The sequence below is a fragment of the Amyelois transitella genome, chromosome 16 (genome assembly GCF_032362555.1).
Source record: "Amyelois transitella isolate CPQ chromosome 16, ilAmyTran1.1, whole genome shotgun sequence".
Taxonomy (NCBI): Eukaryota; Metazoa; Arthropoda; class Insecta; order Lepidoptera; family Pyralidae; genus Amyelois; species Amyelois transitella.
The window spans coordinates 5937245-5956947 of record NC_083519.1 but is presented as its reverse complement, the minus strand read 5'-3'; the positions used below and the strand labels follow the sequence as shown (position 1 = coordinate 5956947).

Sequence of the window (19703 nt, the reverse complement as noted above, 5' to 3'; positions counted from 1 at the left end):
GGTACTTAATAAGCATTGATAACACGTTAATAAGATAATGATTTTCACACTGTCATCTTATTTTATGTATTTGCGTCTTTTCTAAAGATTTCATTGTCATTTTATACATAAAAGACTTTGTTCGATAATACAGATAAGATATAAGGTCATTTTTAAAAAACACAAGCAAGCATTTTGCGGCAGCCCTTCTGATGATAAATTACCGTTGCCTAAACATATGACAAAAAAATTTATATCATGGTTACGTCGTAATCATTAAGGAACCTGTTAAACAATATATCAATATATTTATCTTATCAAGAAAATATTTAACAATACCTAAACATTGGAAAAAAAATTAGTCTGGTAGCAAAAAAAAAATCATATTGTGCCAGCTGCTTCTCTTTCTATGCAGATTGTAAAAGTCAATCAAGGGAAAGTGTAATAAACTTGGGATTCTTCTTTTCCACGATGAGCAAGCTCTCACTTTTTAAATCTCAATTAATACAGATTAACGTGGCCTTTCAATCTTTTCAAAACTGTCGGTTTGTCTACCCCGAAAATGATAAAGATTTTATTATATGTTAATGATGATGCATGCATTTATTTATTCACTTTACTGAAACTTGTATAATGAAGATAATGTTCTACGAGTATGAAGTAAAACTGCACTTATTCTTAATAATCACTTACCTATATATTTGGACTCATTGACATTTAATGTAATATAAACATTACAAAAATAATATGAACTTAAATATTCGTACTGAGTTGTATTTTTAAAAATCCGCGTCATTCCCTTTCTTTTTTTATATTTTTTTATAAGTGGCCAGTTCTCTGTTGCTTATTCAAAGAGGTTGCATGATTGTATTTTCAAACATTATATTTATGTATTAAGGTATATCTCATTTCTCTCAGAGTTGAATCCGCTCTTTAATCACCTGGAGTCATAAACTCAGCCTTTATATCTCATTTAGAATATGCTTGTTCTAGGTATTAAGATCAGCGGGGTCGTGGCACGTATTGTTCTTCGTGGTAATCATCTTCTTGGGCTCCTTCTATCTCGTGAACTTGATCTTGGCTATCGTCGCCATGTCATACGATGAGTTGCAAAAGAAGGCCGAAGAAGAAGAGCAAGCCGAAGAGGAGGCTCTGAGGGTAAGTGCATCTTTTTATAATATTTTCTAGATCCCCTTAATTCTCGGAGCCCACAAAATGGGACATGTCATATAACTTGACAATGTCATGATAAATGTGAATGCTTTTCCAGGTAAGTAGTTTTAAAGCCGAAACCTTGGTTTGTACACTTGCTTGTAATATGTTGACGTACAGTCGACCTAGGAGATACCTGTGCCACCATGCCAAGTGGTTTACACGAAGTGGCCCAGGACTCAGGTACCTGTCGCCTAGGGCCATTGTGCAACAACTTATTGTAAATATGTAAGACAGCTTTGATATCAAAAATACTCATTTGAGACTTTTTCAAAACAGGAAGCTGAACAGAAAGCAGCCGCTCGCGCCGACAAGCAAGAAGCGAGAGAAGCGCACGCGCGCGAGCAAGCGGCGGCTGCAGAAGCGGCCGCGTACGCGGAAGCGCATCCCGCCAAGTCTCCCAGCGACTACTCCTGCCAGAGCTACGAGTTGTTTGTGAACCAGGAGCGCGGCAACCAGGACGACAATACGCGGGAGAGAATGTCCCTCCGTAGCGACCCCTTCGCGGACTCGGTGAGCACTCAGCCCACGCACAAGCCCACCGAACAGCACCACGACAGCGCACGCCGGCCCAGGAAGGTCAGCATGGTGAGTATACAGCCTCCTCACGCGTACATGTCGCTGCCAATCGTTCCTTTTTACAGTATTTATCATTTAAAGTAATTTTTTTGACCTATTTGATAGCTGTTTGATTTAAAACTATAACTTAATATATCGGAAAATTTAACAATATTTTGTCTCACTTATTTAATAAGATGAAGCCGTTACCCCAATCATATTTATGAGCTGTCAAATAAGAAACTAAATGCTATAATATAAATGAATCAAAACACATGTATGCATTATTAGTAAATGTCGTCAAATGTCATCTTAAAAAACATTACAGTTTAAATATTCGTAAACTATGTTTTCTAATGATTTGAAAACACTCAGGTAATTTATCGTCTTTATCATCAATTATTCCTATAGAATGATTGGCAGCGGAGTGTCTCTTGCCTTTCCAACTTGATCAAATATAAACCCGCCTTGCTGCTTTGATCACAAAAAAACGGGCAGTTCAATTTATTAAGTTATCTTTGAAAATAATCCTACTTGTTTACTACACTTAATTTCAATCACCTATCATCTTCATGCCAGCACAGTTCAAGTTGGAAAGAAAGATTTCAAAATATTTATGTTTAAATGCTATTAGCTTTATTTTTCTTCTTCTGTGATGTTTCTCCTGAAACTGTATCAAAAGGTACAGATACCAATCAGATAAGTCATATTAATCGAAGCTCTTTAAAAACCATGGCATATATCTGTTGTCATAGTAAGCGCCGCCACGTTGCATTATTTTTTTATTCAGCTTTTGATATTTTAAATAAAATAATCATAGTCGGAAGAGACCATTTTTACGATTTCTTTTATTACATTCTTAATTACAAAAAAAGATATAGTGTTGAGAATTAGTATCTGTACATTACAATTGTGATTTTCTGTTCTTAATTCATGTGTACCTAAATGTTCTTTTGGTTATACATGATATTGTTTTGCCTGATTGGCATGCAATTATTTTACTTAGTGCGAAAATGCTGTGTTTCCAACAACTAGAATTTCATTGACATTCCAATTATCATACGTATTCATTGACTCAGTTACATTTCTTCTAGAAACTTTATTTCCTCAATTAGATCTAGTTAGTACCTTTTCTTTTACTATTAGATCATTAGATACTTTAGCACGTTCATTCACAGTTTTTCTTTGAATAAGTTAATTTTATTACCTAGGTACCGGTTTTTCGTTTTGTCTTGTCACAGACCAGAGATGCTGTTGTAACAAAAGATGACCCTTGTGTACAGCATGATTTCATAGACATGAATCTCTGTAGTTCTGTGTGGCTCTATTACATTTCTCCAATAATATTTCTTCTCGAAATTTTGCTAAAAGTCTTCCACAAAAAGTGGTTCATTGAAATTATACATTTATTTAATTCGAAATAATAATCTCCTCAATCTTTTTCTGTCATGTTCAATAAAAAGTTCTGATAATTTGAGGAATACTATTGGAGAGAAAGAATCTATTGTCATGGTAGATTGTTTCTTTTGCAATGTGAGTGTTTACGAACGGGTCGGGCCGAAACTGAACGTATCAACGATGAAGAGGTAGGTTCAGTCCAATCTTACTATTAACATTGTTCTTAATTAAGAGTAAATTCATTTGAAGTTGACTATTCTCAGATTCCTCAATTTCGATTAGAAAAAAGCGGAGGCTTCGTTAAATTTTTAAAACAAAAGAACAGTCCTCATGACTTTAGAAGTAGAACTCAGGAAAATTATAGCTACGATATGATTAGAGTATGCAGACATGCATGAATTCTGACCCCTAATTACTTCATGTGTTTATAAACAAAGTTACAGACTAACTTGCTTTCATTCACCCATTGCAAGACTTTCAAAATTCATAATCATTTTACGGTACAATAAGAGTTTTCAATGCATCCGTTAATTTTTATCAACAGTATTATAACGAAACAGTATCATCAGTGAAAGGATGTTATTAGCCTTAAAGTTCTTATTGTATCTATCGCAAACCTATTTTAAATCAAATGCCATTTACAGCTGGACACGTCTCATCATTTTATCAATCACTTTCAAAAGTAAATGTTTTATTCGCTCAACTGGCTTCAAGTTGCGTTTTTGTTTTTTAGTTAAAATGCCTGTTTTTGTTTTTTGAATGTTTCAATATGGCAATGTGTCTGTCCATCCTTTAATCCTATTCATTGGATGTCTAGATTTGGTCTAAATATGATGCTTGAATTGAAAATTTTGAATTTATCAAAATTTTGTTTGTGTATTAAAGGTCCCTCACCCTGAACGCATTAATAAATACGGGCAGTTATATGGGCCACTGCGAGAGGGCTCTCAGGTTTGTCCATCTATCCCTTATTGGTGTTTGTATTCCCCCTTCCTTTCCTGTTAGACAGTTTTGGTTTCCTCTCTTTATTTTCAACTACTTCTCATTAATTCTGCTATTAGTAACATACTTAAATCAAAAGTCTAATTGCAACATTTGGAAAGAATTATGTCTTAATAGCTACTTCCTTTATTTATGCGATTGGACTATCACGAGCACTTTACATTACTCTAACTTCATTCTCTTTTTTATTTCTTATCTTCTTTAAGCATTCCTATATTGATGTGTTTTTTTTTCACTTCTGTTTATCAGCACATGAAAGTAAAGATTAGCATAACGAAGAGTCAATTTAGGTTTACTTCGAATGATGTAGCGGAATAAAGCCTCTGCAACCGGTTCCTCAGAATATACATATAGCGATAGTTACATTATAGTTTTGCAGATGCTACTACTCGATCTGAATTGAGGAAAGTTTTTTAGAACATATTTAAAGTAATGATGTAATTAATGAAAGTTGAAGCGCAATGATTGAGATATTGACTAGTAAGTATATAAAAGCGGTTGTGTTTAAAGTTTTCTAGTGCTTAAAGCTTGTGTGATATTGCAGGCTTCATTATCGCTGCCGGGATCACCTTTTAACTTGCGGCGAGGGTCACGAGGTTCACATCAAATGGCTCTGCGGCCGAATGGAAGACCTCGGTATCCACCAGGGGCGGATCGTAAACCACTGGTTCTGTCGACGTATCTGGATGCTCAGGAACACTTGCCGTATGCCGACGATTCCAATGCCGTTACTCCGATGTCCGAAGAAAATGGTGCTATCATTATCCCTGTGTATTATGCGAATTTAGGTAAGCTATAGCAGTGCTTAGCTTTAATATCTATTTTATTGTATGTCAAGTCATTATCCTAAAAATATTGATTATAAATTAAAAAATCTCGTGACATAAATTAAGTTTAAAAAGTACGAAATGTGAAAAGAAACTCATTCTTTAAGTAACTTAATGTGAATTAAGTAATAATTTTTAAGAAATACGTCGTGTTCAAGACCGATCAATCCCAGGCTGACCCCCGACGCAAAAACCTTTTTTTTTGCGTCAGGGTTTACAAATCAAGATCTGCGAGCCTATACCAAATTTAATCAAGACTATTCTAAAATTTTCAGGATCAAGACATTCTTCATACACGTCCCATCAATCGCGGCTGTCGTACACGTCTCACGGGGATTTGCTGGGTAACAACAAGGCACAGACCAAAGAGGCTAGACTCCGAGGTCGGTCGGCTTCGCGGAACCATAGTGTGACGTCACAGCCTCATGCCTACCCACTGCCCAGGCAGGACTCTTCACTCGCTACCAGACCACTTCGAGAATATGTATGTGAATTGTCTATTACTTCCTGATATTTTTCTTACTTCTTTCTCAATTTTTTATTGCCGAATTCAAGTAAATAATGTAACAAAGATTTTTCTAGTATTGAACTATATTAATCTAATTACTCCTAAAATATAATTGTTGTCATATTTCAGGAGCCAGAATGTACGGACGAGGCTGGCAAAGTCTTAAAACCTTCCAACGACAATCCCTTTATTGAGTCTTCGCAACAGCCTAACGTAGTAGACATGAGAGGTAAGAAAGGTCACTTTACAATGTTATCTTAAATTCCCTTTTGTTATCAAATAGCAATAATTAATGCAACAAGGACCTCTTCTTAATCATCAGTGATGAAAAAATTGTTGCAGATGTTATGGTTCTGAACGAAATCATCGAACAAGCTGGCAGGCAGAGTCGAGCAAGCGATCACAACGGTACGGTATACAATAAGAACATAAAATGTTGTTGCCTACAAAACAACGCTGTTGTCTTGTTGCATCTCATTTATTTTATCGATGTCCGTTACTTTAATGTGATAATAACTAAGTCATTTACAGAAAAATATTTCGTAGTAGTTGTAGCCTTTAAAGAAAATTTTAGTCATTCATCATTTTTACAAACAATGAGTTGATTTTATTGTCAAAAACTTGGTTGGTTACCCGACTTTTATTTAACCCTACAACAATTTTCGTATCTTTACCTGGATAAGACTGGGCCAATATATGTATGTACCTCATGTCATCTATTTAAAAAAATGTAATATGCTACAACTATTACAAATCCTTTTCTTTGATTGACCATTTCTTTTCGCTTCTTCGATCTACAAAACAAATTAAAAATGCTTTTAATTTTGAAGTAGGTACAATACGAAAGTAATTTCTACATAAAAAATTTAAATAACAATGTCCCGCTCAAACTATACACCACACAAACAAACACACAAGGTATTTGCTCATTATGCAATCAAAAAGCATAATTGGCAAAAGAGAACTATAATTGTGGATGTCATTTTTGTCATTCTGAAAGCACTTTCCTGAGGAGCCGAAGATATTGTTTTTGTAGAACAAATTCCACAAAGAGTTCAGTAGACACTTTTGCAATTCACTTGTTATGTAGCTGTTGTAAATTTCCTTCGGCTGTATCCACAAGAAAAGTAGATACATTGACACGGTTTTACACACCGTTATAACCTGTGTTATATTTAACATCATATAAAATATTTAGAGCATTCGCATATTCTGCACTTAATTTTTCTTGATGCACCTATGAAATAAAAGATGAAACTGCTAATGCAACGCTACGCTTATAAATTTACAAATCAAATTTCTATTACGTTGCATTTTCAGGACATTATCTTTGCATTGTACTGCACATTCACTGTACTGAATATACTCGAATCGAAGTACTTCAGGTTACTATTTTGTTTTTTACAAATAATTTGCACGTGCTATGTCGCTTTTATTAAGTTTGATAAATCGTTAAATAAAATTCCTTTGGTCGACAGTTTAAAGTGATTTTAGCAGTATTTGAAAAATTTATAAAAACCATAAGTACCTATGTTATAAGTACTAACTTAAAGCCATATGTAATTTGGTATAAAAATATTCATATTTTTTGGCTAATTATTAAGTGTTAAAGTTTAATTATCATCTATTTCATAGTATGCATAAGTAGTTAGGCGGATATGATGCTTATAAGCAAGTATGAAAGAACATTAAGTAGCCACCGCCAGTACCGTCTCGAGTTTGATTTGCACGATGTTACCAAGCACAGATTCCATTGGGACGCCTGTGAACCCTTGTTCCACACCGAGGCTTGTCACTCTTCAAATACCATTGCAGAAATGCGTGTTTAAACATCAATGACAGCCAATCACAAAAAATATGGATATTGATGACATTAATTGCAACGAAATAATAAACACCGTTCTGATAGACGAATTTTAATTTTAAAATTCTTTTGTTGGTACGGTTGAATTAATATTTTAAAATAATGAGCGAATACTAACAAAATTATTTCTGTCTCTCTCTAACACACACACACGCACTCTGCTGGTAAACGGGACGCAACAGTGTCAGTGTACTACTTCCCAACAGCGGAAGAGGATGAAGATGGGCCGACGTTCAAAGAGAAGCTTCTGGAATGTTTCATGAAGGGGATAGACGTGTTCTGTGTTTGGGACTGCTGTTGGTTGTGGCTGGAGTTTCAAAAGTATGTCGCGTTGCTGGTGTTTGACCCGTTCGTGGAGTTGTTTATCACGCTGTGTATTGTGGTCAACACGTTGTTCATGGCATTGGATCATCACGATATGGACAGAGATATGGAGAAGGCGCTCAAGAGCGGCAATTATGTGAGTTTTCTTCTGTACATATTCGAAGGTCCGAAGAAGAACTTCTTCTAATTTATTAATTTTTAAAGTTGATTGGACTTTAGAAGATCTTTGTTGTTTGTAGTAATAAATTGGAAAGATATATTTAAAATATATATCACTATATTGAGCAAAAATAATTACTTTGTTAATTAATTTATGTCTTTTTCAGTTTTTCACTGCTACTTTCGGTATTGAAGCTATGTTGAAGTTAATAGCAATGAGTCCGAAATATTATTTCCAAGAAGGATGGAATATTTTTGACTTTATCATCGTGGCCTTATCACTTTTGGAGCTGGGGCTCGAAGGAGTTCAGGGTTTGTCAGTTTTGCGTTCCTTTCGTTTGGTGAGTATCAATATTTTCTAGATTAATAAGGAATAAATCTTTTAAAATAATGAGGAAAAAGGAATGTAATTTGATGACAAGTCATTCAGAGGTATAATTGTTTGATTATCGAAAGATAATACAAATACAAATATTAAATTTCTGTCTGAATTAATTTTCTACATTTAGTGGTTATCAGTAAATTGATTAGAGATAAACTTAATTTGAATGTCATAAGAAGTTGATTTTTATAAAAACAGATGGCTACACAGACATAAAGTTCCTTATCTATTGTAATGTTAGATATGCCACTTTATAATGTCATTATAATGTCATTCTGTTTTATGTAAGTAAGTAGGTATTCGAAAATAAATAAGCAGAATAGGTTTATCCGTGTCTAGGATAAATTAACTACACACTGAAACAAAAAAAGGCTACTGATTTCGACAAAGCATAAATGGATGTAGCTAATCATTTGAAATTAAAATAGTTTGATGTTATCAGGACTGTATCAATGTCTTTTTCTATAGTTTACTATTATTTCATGCAATTAAAAGTAGGGTTGTACGAGTCAGTGTATGTTAATTATTAATGAGTAAAGGAAAAATTGAATTCCTCAGTGGGGTGGGGGGAATTTTTATATACCAGTTTTTAAGATGGATCAAACCTAATACATCTGAGAAAACCGCTTTCAAAAAGGAGTATTAGTTTACGCGTGATGCGAGTACAAACATACAGACCGGAATAAGTAATAACACTAAAAATCACACTTCTGGCTTCTTTTGATCTAACCCTAAATGTATGGACAAGAGTACGCCGCGGCTTCGCCCGCGTAAAACGAAATATCCCACTGTTTCTATTCCCGCCGGAATTTCAGCTCGATCGGTACAATCGGTTGGGCCGTGCGTCGATAGATCGGTCAGTCAATCATGTTATCAACGGTTATGGTATTAGTTTTATGTTGACAATTATTTATTATGCTCATCATCCTGGCGTTTTGTTACGATGACGCAGTTCTTGTGATAAGGCTAGCTATAATAAAATTACTGATGAAAAACCAAGAACCGTCTGTGACCACGATCCAATAAAGACTGGTACAGCGATGTGACCCTTAGAAACGGGTGACATTTTCTAACGACTTTGAACCTGAACCTTCAACATCGACCCCTTTTCTCTTAATATTACTATTCACTTAATATTATTTACTCTGCTACAAATGTTAAGTATATATATCATGTATCACAAACATCGTCTTCATCACAAGTCACAGTACACTTTCACACATCCTTTTACACAACACATATATACTTGACTGACATTGATGTAAATTGATTTGATGAATATTTTCAGCTACGTGTTTTTAAACTGGCCAAGTCTTGGCCGGCGCTAAATCTTATTATATCCATAATGGGTAGGACAGTGGGAGCTTTAGGGAACTTGACCTTTGTACTTTGCATCATTATATTCATATTTGCGGTGATGGGAATGCAGTTGTTTGGGAAGAATTACACAGGTTTAATTTGAAAGAAAATTTAGCATCTCTAAAGAATTAAGCTTATCAATTCAGCTTCACACTCCCGAAAATATTACACTGGGCTTGATTAAACATCTCATGAGGGACGTTGAGGCTTTGTAACACGACGTGTGTGGCTCGCGGTCGACACGCGCAGCTGCTCTCAGACCACACGTTATAAAGCAATGCAACGCAGCTTTACAATCATGACCTAAGCTTTGCATCGAGTATATAGATTTGACTTGCAGCTTTGCTTTGGAAAGGGTAATTTCTGCCGCAGGTCTTTGACTGATGGGATCTATGTCATAACATTAGGCACATAAGAACAGACAGTCAAAAAGTACAAAGAAATTGTGATGAAAGCAGTACAAGTACAAGGAGTACATTCGATACAAATAATGACAAAATTTTGAAAACAAACATATATCCCACTCATACAGAATTAAATTAATGCACATCGATAGGTGACTCGAGCACACATTCGCTAATAGTCGACCCAGAATCACTCGCAGAGCTGGGATGTTCTCTGAATGACTTCGTTTACGCTGGCGAGTGATTGTGAGTCGAGGAGAGATCGCAGTAGCATAGGTGAAGCGCCGACAAGCGAGCTTGTGTGACGCCTTGTTTCACAATTTGTACTTCCAGCTTCGAGTATTCAAATTGGCAAAGTCATGGCCGACACTTAATTTACTCATCTCTATAATGGGTAGGACAATGGGTGCCTTGGGCAACCTGACCTTCGTATTGTGCATCATTATTTTCATATTTGCCGTGATGGGTATGCAACTGTTCGGGAAAAATTACGTGGGTAAGTTAATTGGTGGGAGTCTTGCATGATCATTGGTGTATGGAAGTGTTGACTGTTGGCGGTGGCGGCGGCTGCCTGGCTTCCTCTGGTACACGGATCTCTTGTCTAAATGCGACTGACTGCGCTTAGACTCAGCATAAACGTTAGCTGAGTCATTGTGCCGAGACATTAGTGAGAACGTCTATTTATTTTGCAACTATTTGTTTTATTTTTATACTTATAATGATTATTGCGACATGAGAGGAAAGTGGTGTAAAACCACTCAATAATAAGCCTACATAAAGCAAATTACATTATTCAAGTTAAGATACTTTTATGGGATTTTGGCCATTGTAGCGGGTGCAGTCACTCGATTTTGATAAAGAGATTCCTGTAAATAAAATTAAAGCGGATATATTTCGATATTCTTTTATTTTTAATATTTAACTTTGTCATATAGATTTTACACAGAAATCTATCTGCAAGTAGAAATTCACATTTGGACAATGGAGTTTCAATAAGTATAACATTTCTTTCAGTATTAGTAAAATTTTCAACATAACTCAAATTGTCATGAGAATTTTTTTAATATTTGCTTACTTCTAGTAAATAAACTCCATTGCTCAACTGAAGCTCGCCGCCCTGTTTGACTAGTGAATATTGTGTTTATGTGCGTCACACTGTTGTGCTCATTGTCATTAGGCTTTAGGAGATTGACAAGTTTCGTTGTTTCCCTTCCAAGAGTTCCAAGTGAGCCTGAAACCCAAAATGATTTCGCCCTAGCATTAACGGATCCTCTAAAGGCGCCTCACTTGTGAAACAATTAAAGTCAGCTTTTCCTTCATGCATTACTTCGCTACTTCTCCTTTCTTGAACATATTTTAGAACTAATTAACCTTGAGCTATTATGTCTCCTACCCGCAATACTAATAAACTTTTCTAACCTTTCGAGTATGTACTTAGTCTATCTATGTATAGTAAGTATGCATGACCTTATTTGGATGCCTATTAGCCTACCTATACTATAATATGACTAATGTAGAGTAAGCGATAACACGTATGCTTCTTTTATAATATGAATAAAAGTGTTAATGTGACGTGGCTTTTGTATTTAAAATTGCTTAAATTATATAAAATCTTAAGTATTGTAGTTTTGAATAGCTTTCTTTATAAAGAAGAAACAAATTGTAATCTATGTTTTCTGTTACGCAGATTATGTGGACCGGTTCCCAAATGGAGAGTTACCAAGGTGGAACTTCACAGATTTCATGCACAGTTTCATGATCGTGTTTAGAGTGCTCTGCGGAGAATGGATAGAAAGTATGTGGGACTGTATGTTGGTGGGAGACGTCTCATGTATACCCTTCTTCTTGGCTACTGTCGTTATCGGAAATCTTGTGGTTAGTATTATCTTCATAATCGTCATGATCAGTGTAAAAAGTCTTCTATTAATCTTTATAATATATGCTTGATATTTCTCAATTTAAGGTACTTAACCTCTTCTTGGCCCTGTTACTGTCAAATTTTGGTTCCTCGAGCTTATCAACACCAACTGCTGATCAAGATACTAACAAAATAGCTGAAGCCTTCAACCGGATATCAAGGTTCATTGACTGGACGAAACGAAATGTTGCTGACTTCTTGAAATTGCTAAAGAACAAGTTGACTAATCAGATAGCTATACACGCTCCCGGTAAGATACAGTCAATAGTGGGATGTTGTGGCATGTGTGTTTATTCGTGTTTGTATCCATAGATATATGAATATATTGCCTTATCATTCAGATTTCTGTCGTATTTAATTGTTGCTGCTTCTAAAGTGAATTTAAATTTAAATAAAAATTATACTTTAATGCTTGTACAGTACAGTTGCTGCTGAAGAAAGATGTTTGGAAATTATTATAAAACAATATCTATTGATTTTTAAAAAATACAATTATTAATGTTGTATAGATATCATAAGTGAATCTTTGAAAATCCACTGCAATTTACGCAACCGAAAGATTACATATAACAAAAATTTTCAATGTTAAAAAGGTTTATATTAGACCTGTTGTAGCATGGCAAAACATTCAAATCAATATAATTTATGTGTAGCATGACATCTGTATAAATAAACTGTAAATTTAGTCGTTGAATTTATTCGTGGATTGTTGTGGACACTGTGCGCCTGCGCCCTGGCTCCTAAAGTAGAAAGACCCTATACAAAGTGTATTGTCGTGTGTTAGATTTGGATCCTGACTGCTACAATGTTGTCTATTTCTTTTGTTTCATTTTGTTTTCGTCATTTATCCTTGTCAAATTACATGTTTACGTTTTATTTTTACATCGGAGTGGAAATTTGACAAATAGTAGATATCTGGTTTTAAATCAATGTTGCATTGCATGCCTGTACGTTCCCTTGAATATGTGTTGTTCGTCAAGTGTTCCTTTATGTTTTGAAAGATTTTTGGTTCTACATTTATAATCATCTTTTATGCTTATGTTTAAGTTACTGCCACCTGAAGTTATTTTAATAAACATAAAGTGAATTTATACATATTATTTATACTATATTATTACCACATAAATGATTGAGACAAGTAAGACTATTTGGACTATTATATTTCTAATTCTGTATTTGACATTCCAAATTAATTATAATTATCATCACTTTCTTAAATAAAATAAAAAAAATTGGAAAGACATTTAAATTATCATCATCATTCATAACTCAAGCTTTTTACAATACTGGATTTTAATCTAACATTACTAAGACATACGTGGTCTGATTTTTATGCTTGATCTGGCGTCGCTCACGGTGGCCTCAATCCGCGACACATAGGCTTGAAAGCAGCTTTATGTGGTCGCTGTGTCTCCTCAGAACGAGTGGACAACGAACTTGAACTTGGTGCAGATCTGGATGATGCTGTTTTGTACAAAGACAAGAAACTAAAGGATCAAGTAGAAGTAGCCATAGGCGATGGAATGGAATTTACGATACCAGGTAATCTTAGCAAACTGTTTATATTTTAAAATTTAAAATCTTTTTATGAATTAGCTTTTTGGTACAAATGACCACAGCTATCAAACAAAATAATGCAGCAAGCGTTCTTGACAGCTTAGCACCGAAACCTGTAAAGGGCAAGTTGTGATATCTTCTATCTTATTTTTGACGAGTATCCGATTTTTTTACTATGTAAATTGTATGTGATTTGACAGTAATAAAGAATAGAATATTAATTATGAAAAATAATTGTATTAACATATTGTTAGTATTTTTAGGAGACAATAAATATAAAAAGGGAAAAATATTAATGAATAACATTAATGCTATAACAGATAATCATAGAGACAACCGATTAGACTGCGAATTAAATCATCATGGATATCCAATCCAGGTATGTTATGTGAATAAAAAACACTACGAAAACATATAAAAAAGAATTGTGTAATATTTAACGGTACCTAAATTGTCTGTCTTACAGGATGATGATACAATTAGTCAAAAATCGTATGGTAGCCATAAAATTAGGTCATTTAAAGATGAAAGTCACAAATGTTCTACAGACACAATAGATGGAGAAGAAAAAAAAGATGCTAGCAAAGAAGAATTAGGTTTAGAAGAAGGTTTGTTTACTATCTGAATATATAATGGTAGAGTGGTGAAAATTTAATAATATTTTGATAGTATTTTTTAATTATTCGCTGATTTTATTTTATAGAAATGATTGAAGAGGAAGAAGATAAAATAGACGGTATTCTTGGGAAGACAGATATTGTAGTGGCAGCTGATGAAGACGTAGTAGACGATACACCAGCTGACTGCTGCCCTGACCCATGTTACCAGAAATTCCCATTTTTGGCGGGAGACGATGAGTCACCCTTCTGGCAAGGCTGGGGGATGCTCAGATTAAAGACTTTCAGACTTATTGAGAACACCTACTTTGAAACGGCTGTGATAACTATGATTTTGCTCAGTAGTTTGGCTTTGGTAAGCATAACAATTTTATTTTTTTCTAATATAGCTCATATTAGATCTGCAGCAAATTACTGAATTTAAAATGTGTTTTAGGCGCTAGAAGATGTCCATTTACCTCATCGACCGATTCTTCAAGACATCTTGTATTACATGGATCGAATTTTCACTGTAATCTTTTTCATCGAGATGTTAATCAAGTGGCTTGCTCTCGGCTTCCAGAAATACTTCACAAACGCTTGGTGTTGGCTCGATTTCATCATTGTCATGGTAAAGAATCTTTGCTTTTTAATTTTCAGACAAATTATTCTGATAACTATGACTTTTTACAGGCTTCCCATCTCCATAAACGGGTATTAAGATTATTAACATATTATATCGTTTAAAGACAAATGGTATAAGTGAAAAATACAGTTGATATTACTTTTAGCTTTTAAGTATTTACTCCATACAAATTAAAAGATTGTCGCGTAATGTCAGTTGTCGCTCGTAAACCACGGCGCGGTGATGGCGGGCGCGGACGACATCCCAGCGTTCCGCTCGATGCGGACGTTGCGCGCCCTGCGCCCGCTGCGGGCCGTCTCCAGATGGGAGGGCATGCGCGTGAGTACGCGCGGTACCATCGACGCTCTGACACTATCAGTGTCGAACATGTTGCGCTGCTCATCGACTGATAACGCAACTCCACCGTTAATTTCTTCATTAAAAACTAGACTTATATATCAGTAAATTATACAAATAACATTTTGTTGATGAGCAGCGTGACAAAAAGCATAAAGCTTTGTCTGTTCGATGTCTATCGGAGCGGAGACTCCGACTGGTCTCACTTCGCTGCCTCAAGCTCTCGATGTCGTTACGTTGTTTGTCTGTGGATACTGCTTCTATGTATCTCTCTTACCCACGACTCCTGCTACTTGTCAAGTTATATATATAACCAAACTACTATGATTATGGTTCCCTAGATAGATGATCTCACTTGAAATCCCAAAGTTCAAATGCATGTCAAGACACTAACTATATCTCTGTGCTATCGTTTTAGATAGTGCTGTTTTCAGTAGAAAGTATTTCCTTACAGTAAAACAAAAAATTTACAGACTTCTCCTGTATTTTGACTTGCTGGTTATAAAATACAATAAAATTTCAACATAATTGATTTCATAATAGAAAATGGCACTATATCTATTTCGACTGCAGCTGTTGATGTCTTGTTGAAATGTGATTGCAGCTATGATAGGACTTTATCTGTAACTATTGTAGATATCGCGATCTATATCACGGGATCCCTCGAGGTTATGTGACGTAAATGTTCTTCTGAAGAGTTGACTTTCTTCGATTCATATAGGTCTAATCGTTGTATAAAAAGGTCGTTTATTTTCTTCTTATTGAAACAAACTTTTCCAAAGGCACGCACGACACGTTATGAGCGAAGTATGTAGTGTACATTCGGGTACCAAAGTTGAAAGGTCTTTGTAAAAGAAATAATTTATATAGATCAATATTTTATTGTTACTTATATAAAAATGTTGAAATGACTACCGTTAATTTCATCAGGTCTCGCTTATAAACTTCGTAGCGGCGCTTTGTGGCGCCGGAGGCATTCAGGCGTTCAAAACGATGCGAACGCTCCGCGCACTGCGCCCGCTCAGAGCCATGAGCCGCATGCAGGGCATGAGGGTACGTACCACCCTGCCTCGCGAGCTCAGCTCCCTCGCTATCCACCACACATGGCCTACATCTTCACACTCACATTTACATTTACATTTGCATTTCAATATGTCTTAACAATCCCATTAACATTTCAATTTTTTAAAACACTCATATCAATTTTTGCATCAATTATTTGGTCTATATTATAAAAAATCTTTTCTCGAGTTACACAGTTGTTGTTACTCATTGTCAGTAGTCGTTATTGGTTTGTATTACTAGAATTCATTTAAAAGACGTCGGTGGCACCCTTGAATGGCTTAGTATCATCAAACCGTACGTCTTCTCTTAGAATCCGGGCCGTGATTTGTTGAGCTCATTGGGAGAACATTCATTGTCATGTTTTGGTAATATTTTTCTTATCTTTTTTATCTAGTTAGAAACATTTGTAGTGTAATGGATTTTAAAATTAGATTATGCACTTTAGATTTTTACCTTCTTGTCTTCATCGTAAAATCTCTTCTGGATCGCATGTGCCATTATCTTCTATTGGATGGTTTTATGAATAAGAAAGGGTAAGTTGATTTATGTACGAGCTCATTGATGTGCACTTTTTATGTTATTGTTGCTTTATATATACTAAATGTTGATAGCATGTCATAGAATTTTAACTTTATATCACCATGATCATGTCAAAAAAGTAATTTTATTAAAGGTATCATCTTTATTCAAACAGTGAGTATAGTACGATAAATTATAAATATACGCTTATTTAGTTCAGATCGTACACCAAGTGTTTATCCGTTGACATTGATATTTTGTATCTTTAAAAATTCAATTTCATAATTTACCTACTTATATGAAGAATTTATAAATACGTACTTTATTAAATGAACCTACCTACGTATTAAATTTTCCATGAACCAGTATAACATAATATCTATCAAATGCCGTCTATAGGTGGTGGTGAACGCACTGGTGCAAGCGATTCCATCCATCTTCAACGTGCTTCTCGTGTGCCTCATCTTCTGGCTAATCTTTGCAATCATGGGGGTCCAACTCTTCGCTGGAAAATATTTTAAGGTATAAAAATATCACGTTCGTATTAGTTAGTGAACAGGACGTGATAAATTTCATTGTAATGACACGTTTCTATTTATTAAATAAAGAGTAACTACTTAATATTTAATACGAGTATTATGTTATTTTTTAGCATTTATTCGCCTTTCACCTTTCAGTGTGTCGACTTAAACCATACAACTCTGAGCCATGAAATTATACCAGATCGAAACGCTTGTATTCTCGAAAACTATACTTGGGAAAACTCACCGATGAACTTCGATCACGTCGGCAAGGCATACTTGTGCCTGTTCCAAGTGGCTACATTCAAGGGCTGGATTCAAATCATGAACGATGCTATCGATTCTAGAGAAGTGCGTATTAACAAGTTTAATGCATTATTACATATTTAAAAACATTCAGGAATATTATATAAATTTCATTCACATTATACATAAAATAAATTGTATGTTTTTCAGGTTGGTCGTCAACCAATAAGAGAGACAAATATTTACATGTACTTATACTTTGTATTCTTTATTATATTTGGCTCATTCTTCACTCTTAATCTATTTATCGGAGTTATCATCGACAATTTCAACGAACAGAAGAAGAAAGCAGGTGGTAGTCTCGAGATGTTCATGACAGAAGATCAGAAGAAATACTACAATGCTATGAAAAAAATGGGTTCCAAAAAGCCTTTGAAAGCTATACCGAGACCTAAGGTAATTTTATGGAAAAATGTCTTTAAAAGAACGATTAAACAACAATGACATAAGTATAATACTTATCCATTTTTGTTTCAGTGGCGTCCACAAGCTATAGTGTTTGAAATTGTGACCGATAAGAAATTCGACATGATCATTATGTTGTTCATCGGTTTGAACATGTTGACTATGACCCTTGACCACTACCAACAGTCAGATACATTTAGCAATGTACTCGACTACCTCAACATGATATTCATAGTAATATTTAGTTCAGAGTGCCTATTGAAAATATTCGCCTTACGATACCATTATTTCGTCGAGCCATGGAATTTGTTTGATTTTGTCGTCGTCATGTTTTCTATTCTAAGTAAGTACGAATTGATATTTATCCACATCAAATCAATATTATTTTGCTTCACTTTTATTTACATCGTTACTCTTGGTTTCAGGTTTGGTGTTGAGCGATATCATTGAAAAATATTTTGTATCACCAACTCTCTTGAGAGTAGTAAGAGTAGCAAAAGTCGGCCGAGTGCTTCGATTGGTGAAAGGCGCCAAAGGCATCCGGACGTTACTGTTTGCGCTAGCTATGTCACTGCCAGCTCTATTTAATATCTGCCTCCTGTTGTTCCTCGTCATGTTTATCTTTGCGATATTCGGCATGTCATTCTTCATGCATGTAAAGGACAAAGGAGGGTTAGATGACGTATACAACTTCAAAACTTTCGTCCAGAGCATGATTCTGCTATTCCAGGTTTGTTCCTCTCTCTTTTCTAATTTCTCAATATATTTCATATCATTAAAATACTGCGTAATGCACAGTTGAAATAAAGTAAAATGATAGCTTTGGAATTATGCTTTAATTTTGTTAAACAGATGTCAACATCCGCCGGCTGGGACGGTGTGTTAGATGGCATCATTAACGAAGAGGAATGTGATCTGCCAGACAACGAGCGTGGCTCGCCCGGCAACTGCGGCTCCGCTACCATCGGCATCACATACCTGCTCTCCTACCTCGTAATATCTTTCCTTATTGTTATCAACATGTACATCGCTGTCATTCTCGAGAACTACTCGCAGGTAAGCTCGCAAATATTTCACAAGAAAAAGATAGAAATTCGAAATTTGAAACGTTTCAAATTGTACAAACTATATTTTTCTGTTTCTAGGCAACTGAAGATGTACAAGAAGGTCTCACGGACGACGACTACGATATGTATTACGAGATTTGGCAACGTTTCGATCCAGACGGAACTCAGTACATTCGGTACGACCAATTGTCGGATTTCCTCGACGTACTCGAGCCGCCGTTGCAGATCCACAAGCCAAACAAGTACAAAATTATTTCCATGGACATACCAATATGTCGCGGCGATATGATGTTCTGCGTAGATATCCTCGATGCACTTACGAAAGACTTCTTCGCGAGGAAGGGCAACCCAATCGAAGATCCCGGTGATATCGAGGTCGGGCGACCGGATGAAGTCGGCTACGAGCCGGTGTCATCGACGCTGTGGCGTCAGCGAGAAGAATACTGCGCACGGCTGATCCAGCACGCGTGGCGGCGGCACAGGCGAGCGGGCGCGGGTGATTCGCCGGGCGGCGGCAGCGGGGCGGGCGCGGGCGCGGACACAGCAGTGCTGTTGGACGCCGTGACGCCCAACGGCCACCGCGTGGTGCTGCAGGCGGCGGGAGCGGCGCCGCGGCCGCCCGAGCCCGCGCCGCCGCCCGCGCCCGTCTGACCCGCGCTGGCGCTCGCGCTGCTGCCCGCGCTGGTCGACGACGCGCCGCTGCCGCTGCCCGCACCGCTGCCCGAGCTCCTGAGCCCACCCAAGCGCACTTAATTATTTTTTACGCTAGACGTTTTGCATTGTACATAGTA

The 19703-nt window shown here is 36.1% G+C and overlaps 1 protein-coding gene across 1 annotated transcript in view; it reads left to right on the top strand.

Moving 5' to 3' along the window:
- The window catches only part of LOC106129645 (sodium channel protein para), a 28160-nt gene extending 8457 nt beyond the window's left edge, over positions 1–19703 (top strand). Inside the window, exons 10-33 of the mRNA XM_060948550.1 lie at positions 973–1137; positions 1471–1779; positions 4694–4937; positions 5252–5460; positions 5614–5713; positions 5827–5892; positions 7555–7808; positions 7999–8172; positions 10310–10472; positions 11664–11851; positions 11940–12144; positions 13314–13436; positions 13715–13830; positions 13918–14059; positions 14155–14423; positions 14505–14678; positions 15960–16082; positions 17013–17135; positions 17291–17485; positions 17591–17836; positions 17918–18188; positions 18271–18575; positions 18698–18901; positions 18991–19703. Of these exons, the coding sequence (XP_060804533.1) occupies positions 973–1137; positions 1471–1779; positions 4694–4937; positions 5252–5460; positions 5614–5713; positions 5827–5892; positions 7555–7808; positions 7999–8172; positions 10310–10472; positions 11664–11851; positions 11940–12144; positions 13314–13436; positions 13715–13830; positions 13918–14059; positions 14155–14423; positions 14505–14678; positions 15960–16082; positions 17013–17135; positions 17291–17485; positions 17591–17836; positions 17918–18188; positions 18271–18575; positions 18698–18901; positions 18991–19563 (4941 nt within the window). The 3' untranslated portion in view covers positions 19564–19703. The remainder of the gene's footprint in view (positions 1–972; positions 1138–1470; positions 1780–4693; positions 4938–5251; positions 5461–5613; positions 5714–5826; positions 5893–7554; positions 7809–7998; positions 8173–10309; positions 10473–11663; positions 11852–11939; positions 12145–13313; positions 13437–13714; positions 13831–13917; positions 14060–14154; positions 14424–14504; positions 14679–15959; positions 16083–17012; positions 17136–17290; positions 17486–17590; positions 17837–17917; positions 18189–18270; positions 18576–18697; positions 18902–18990) is intronic.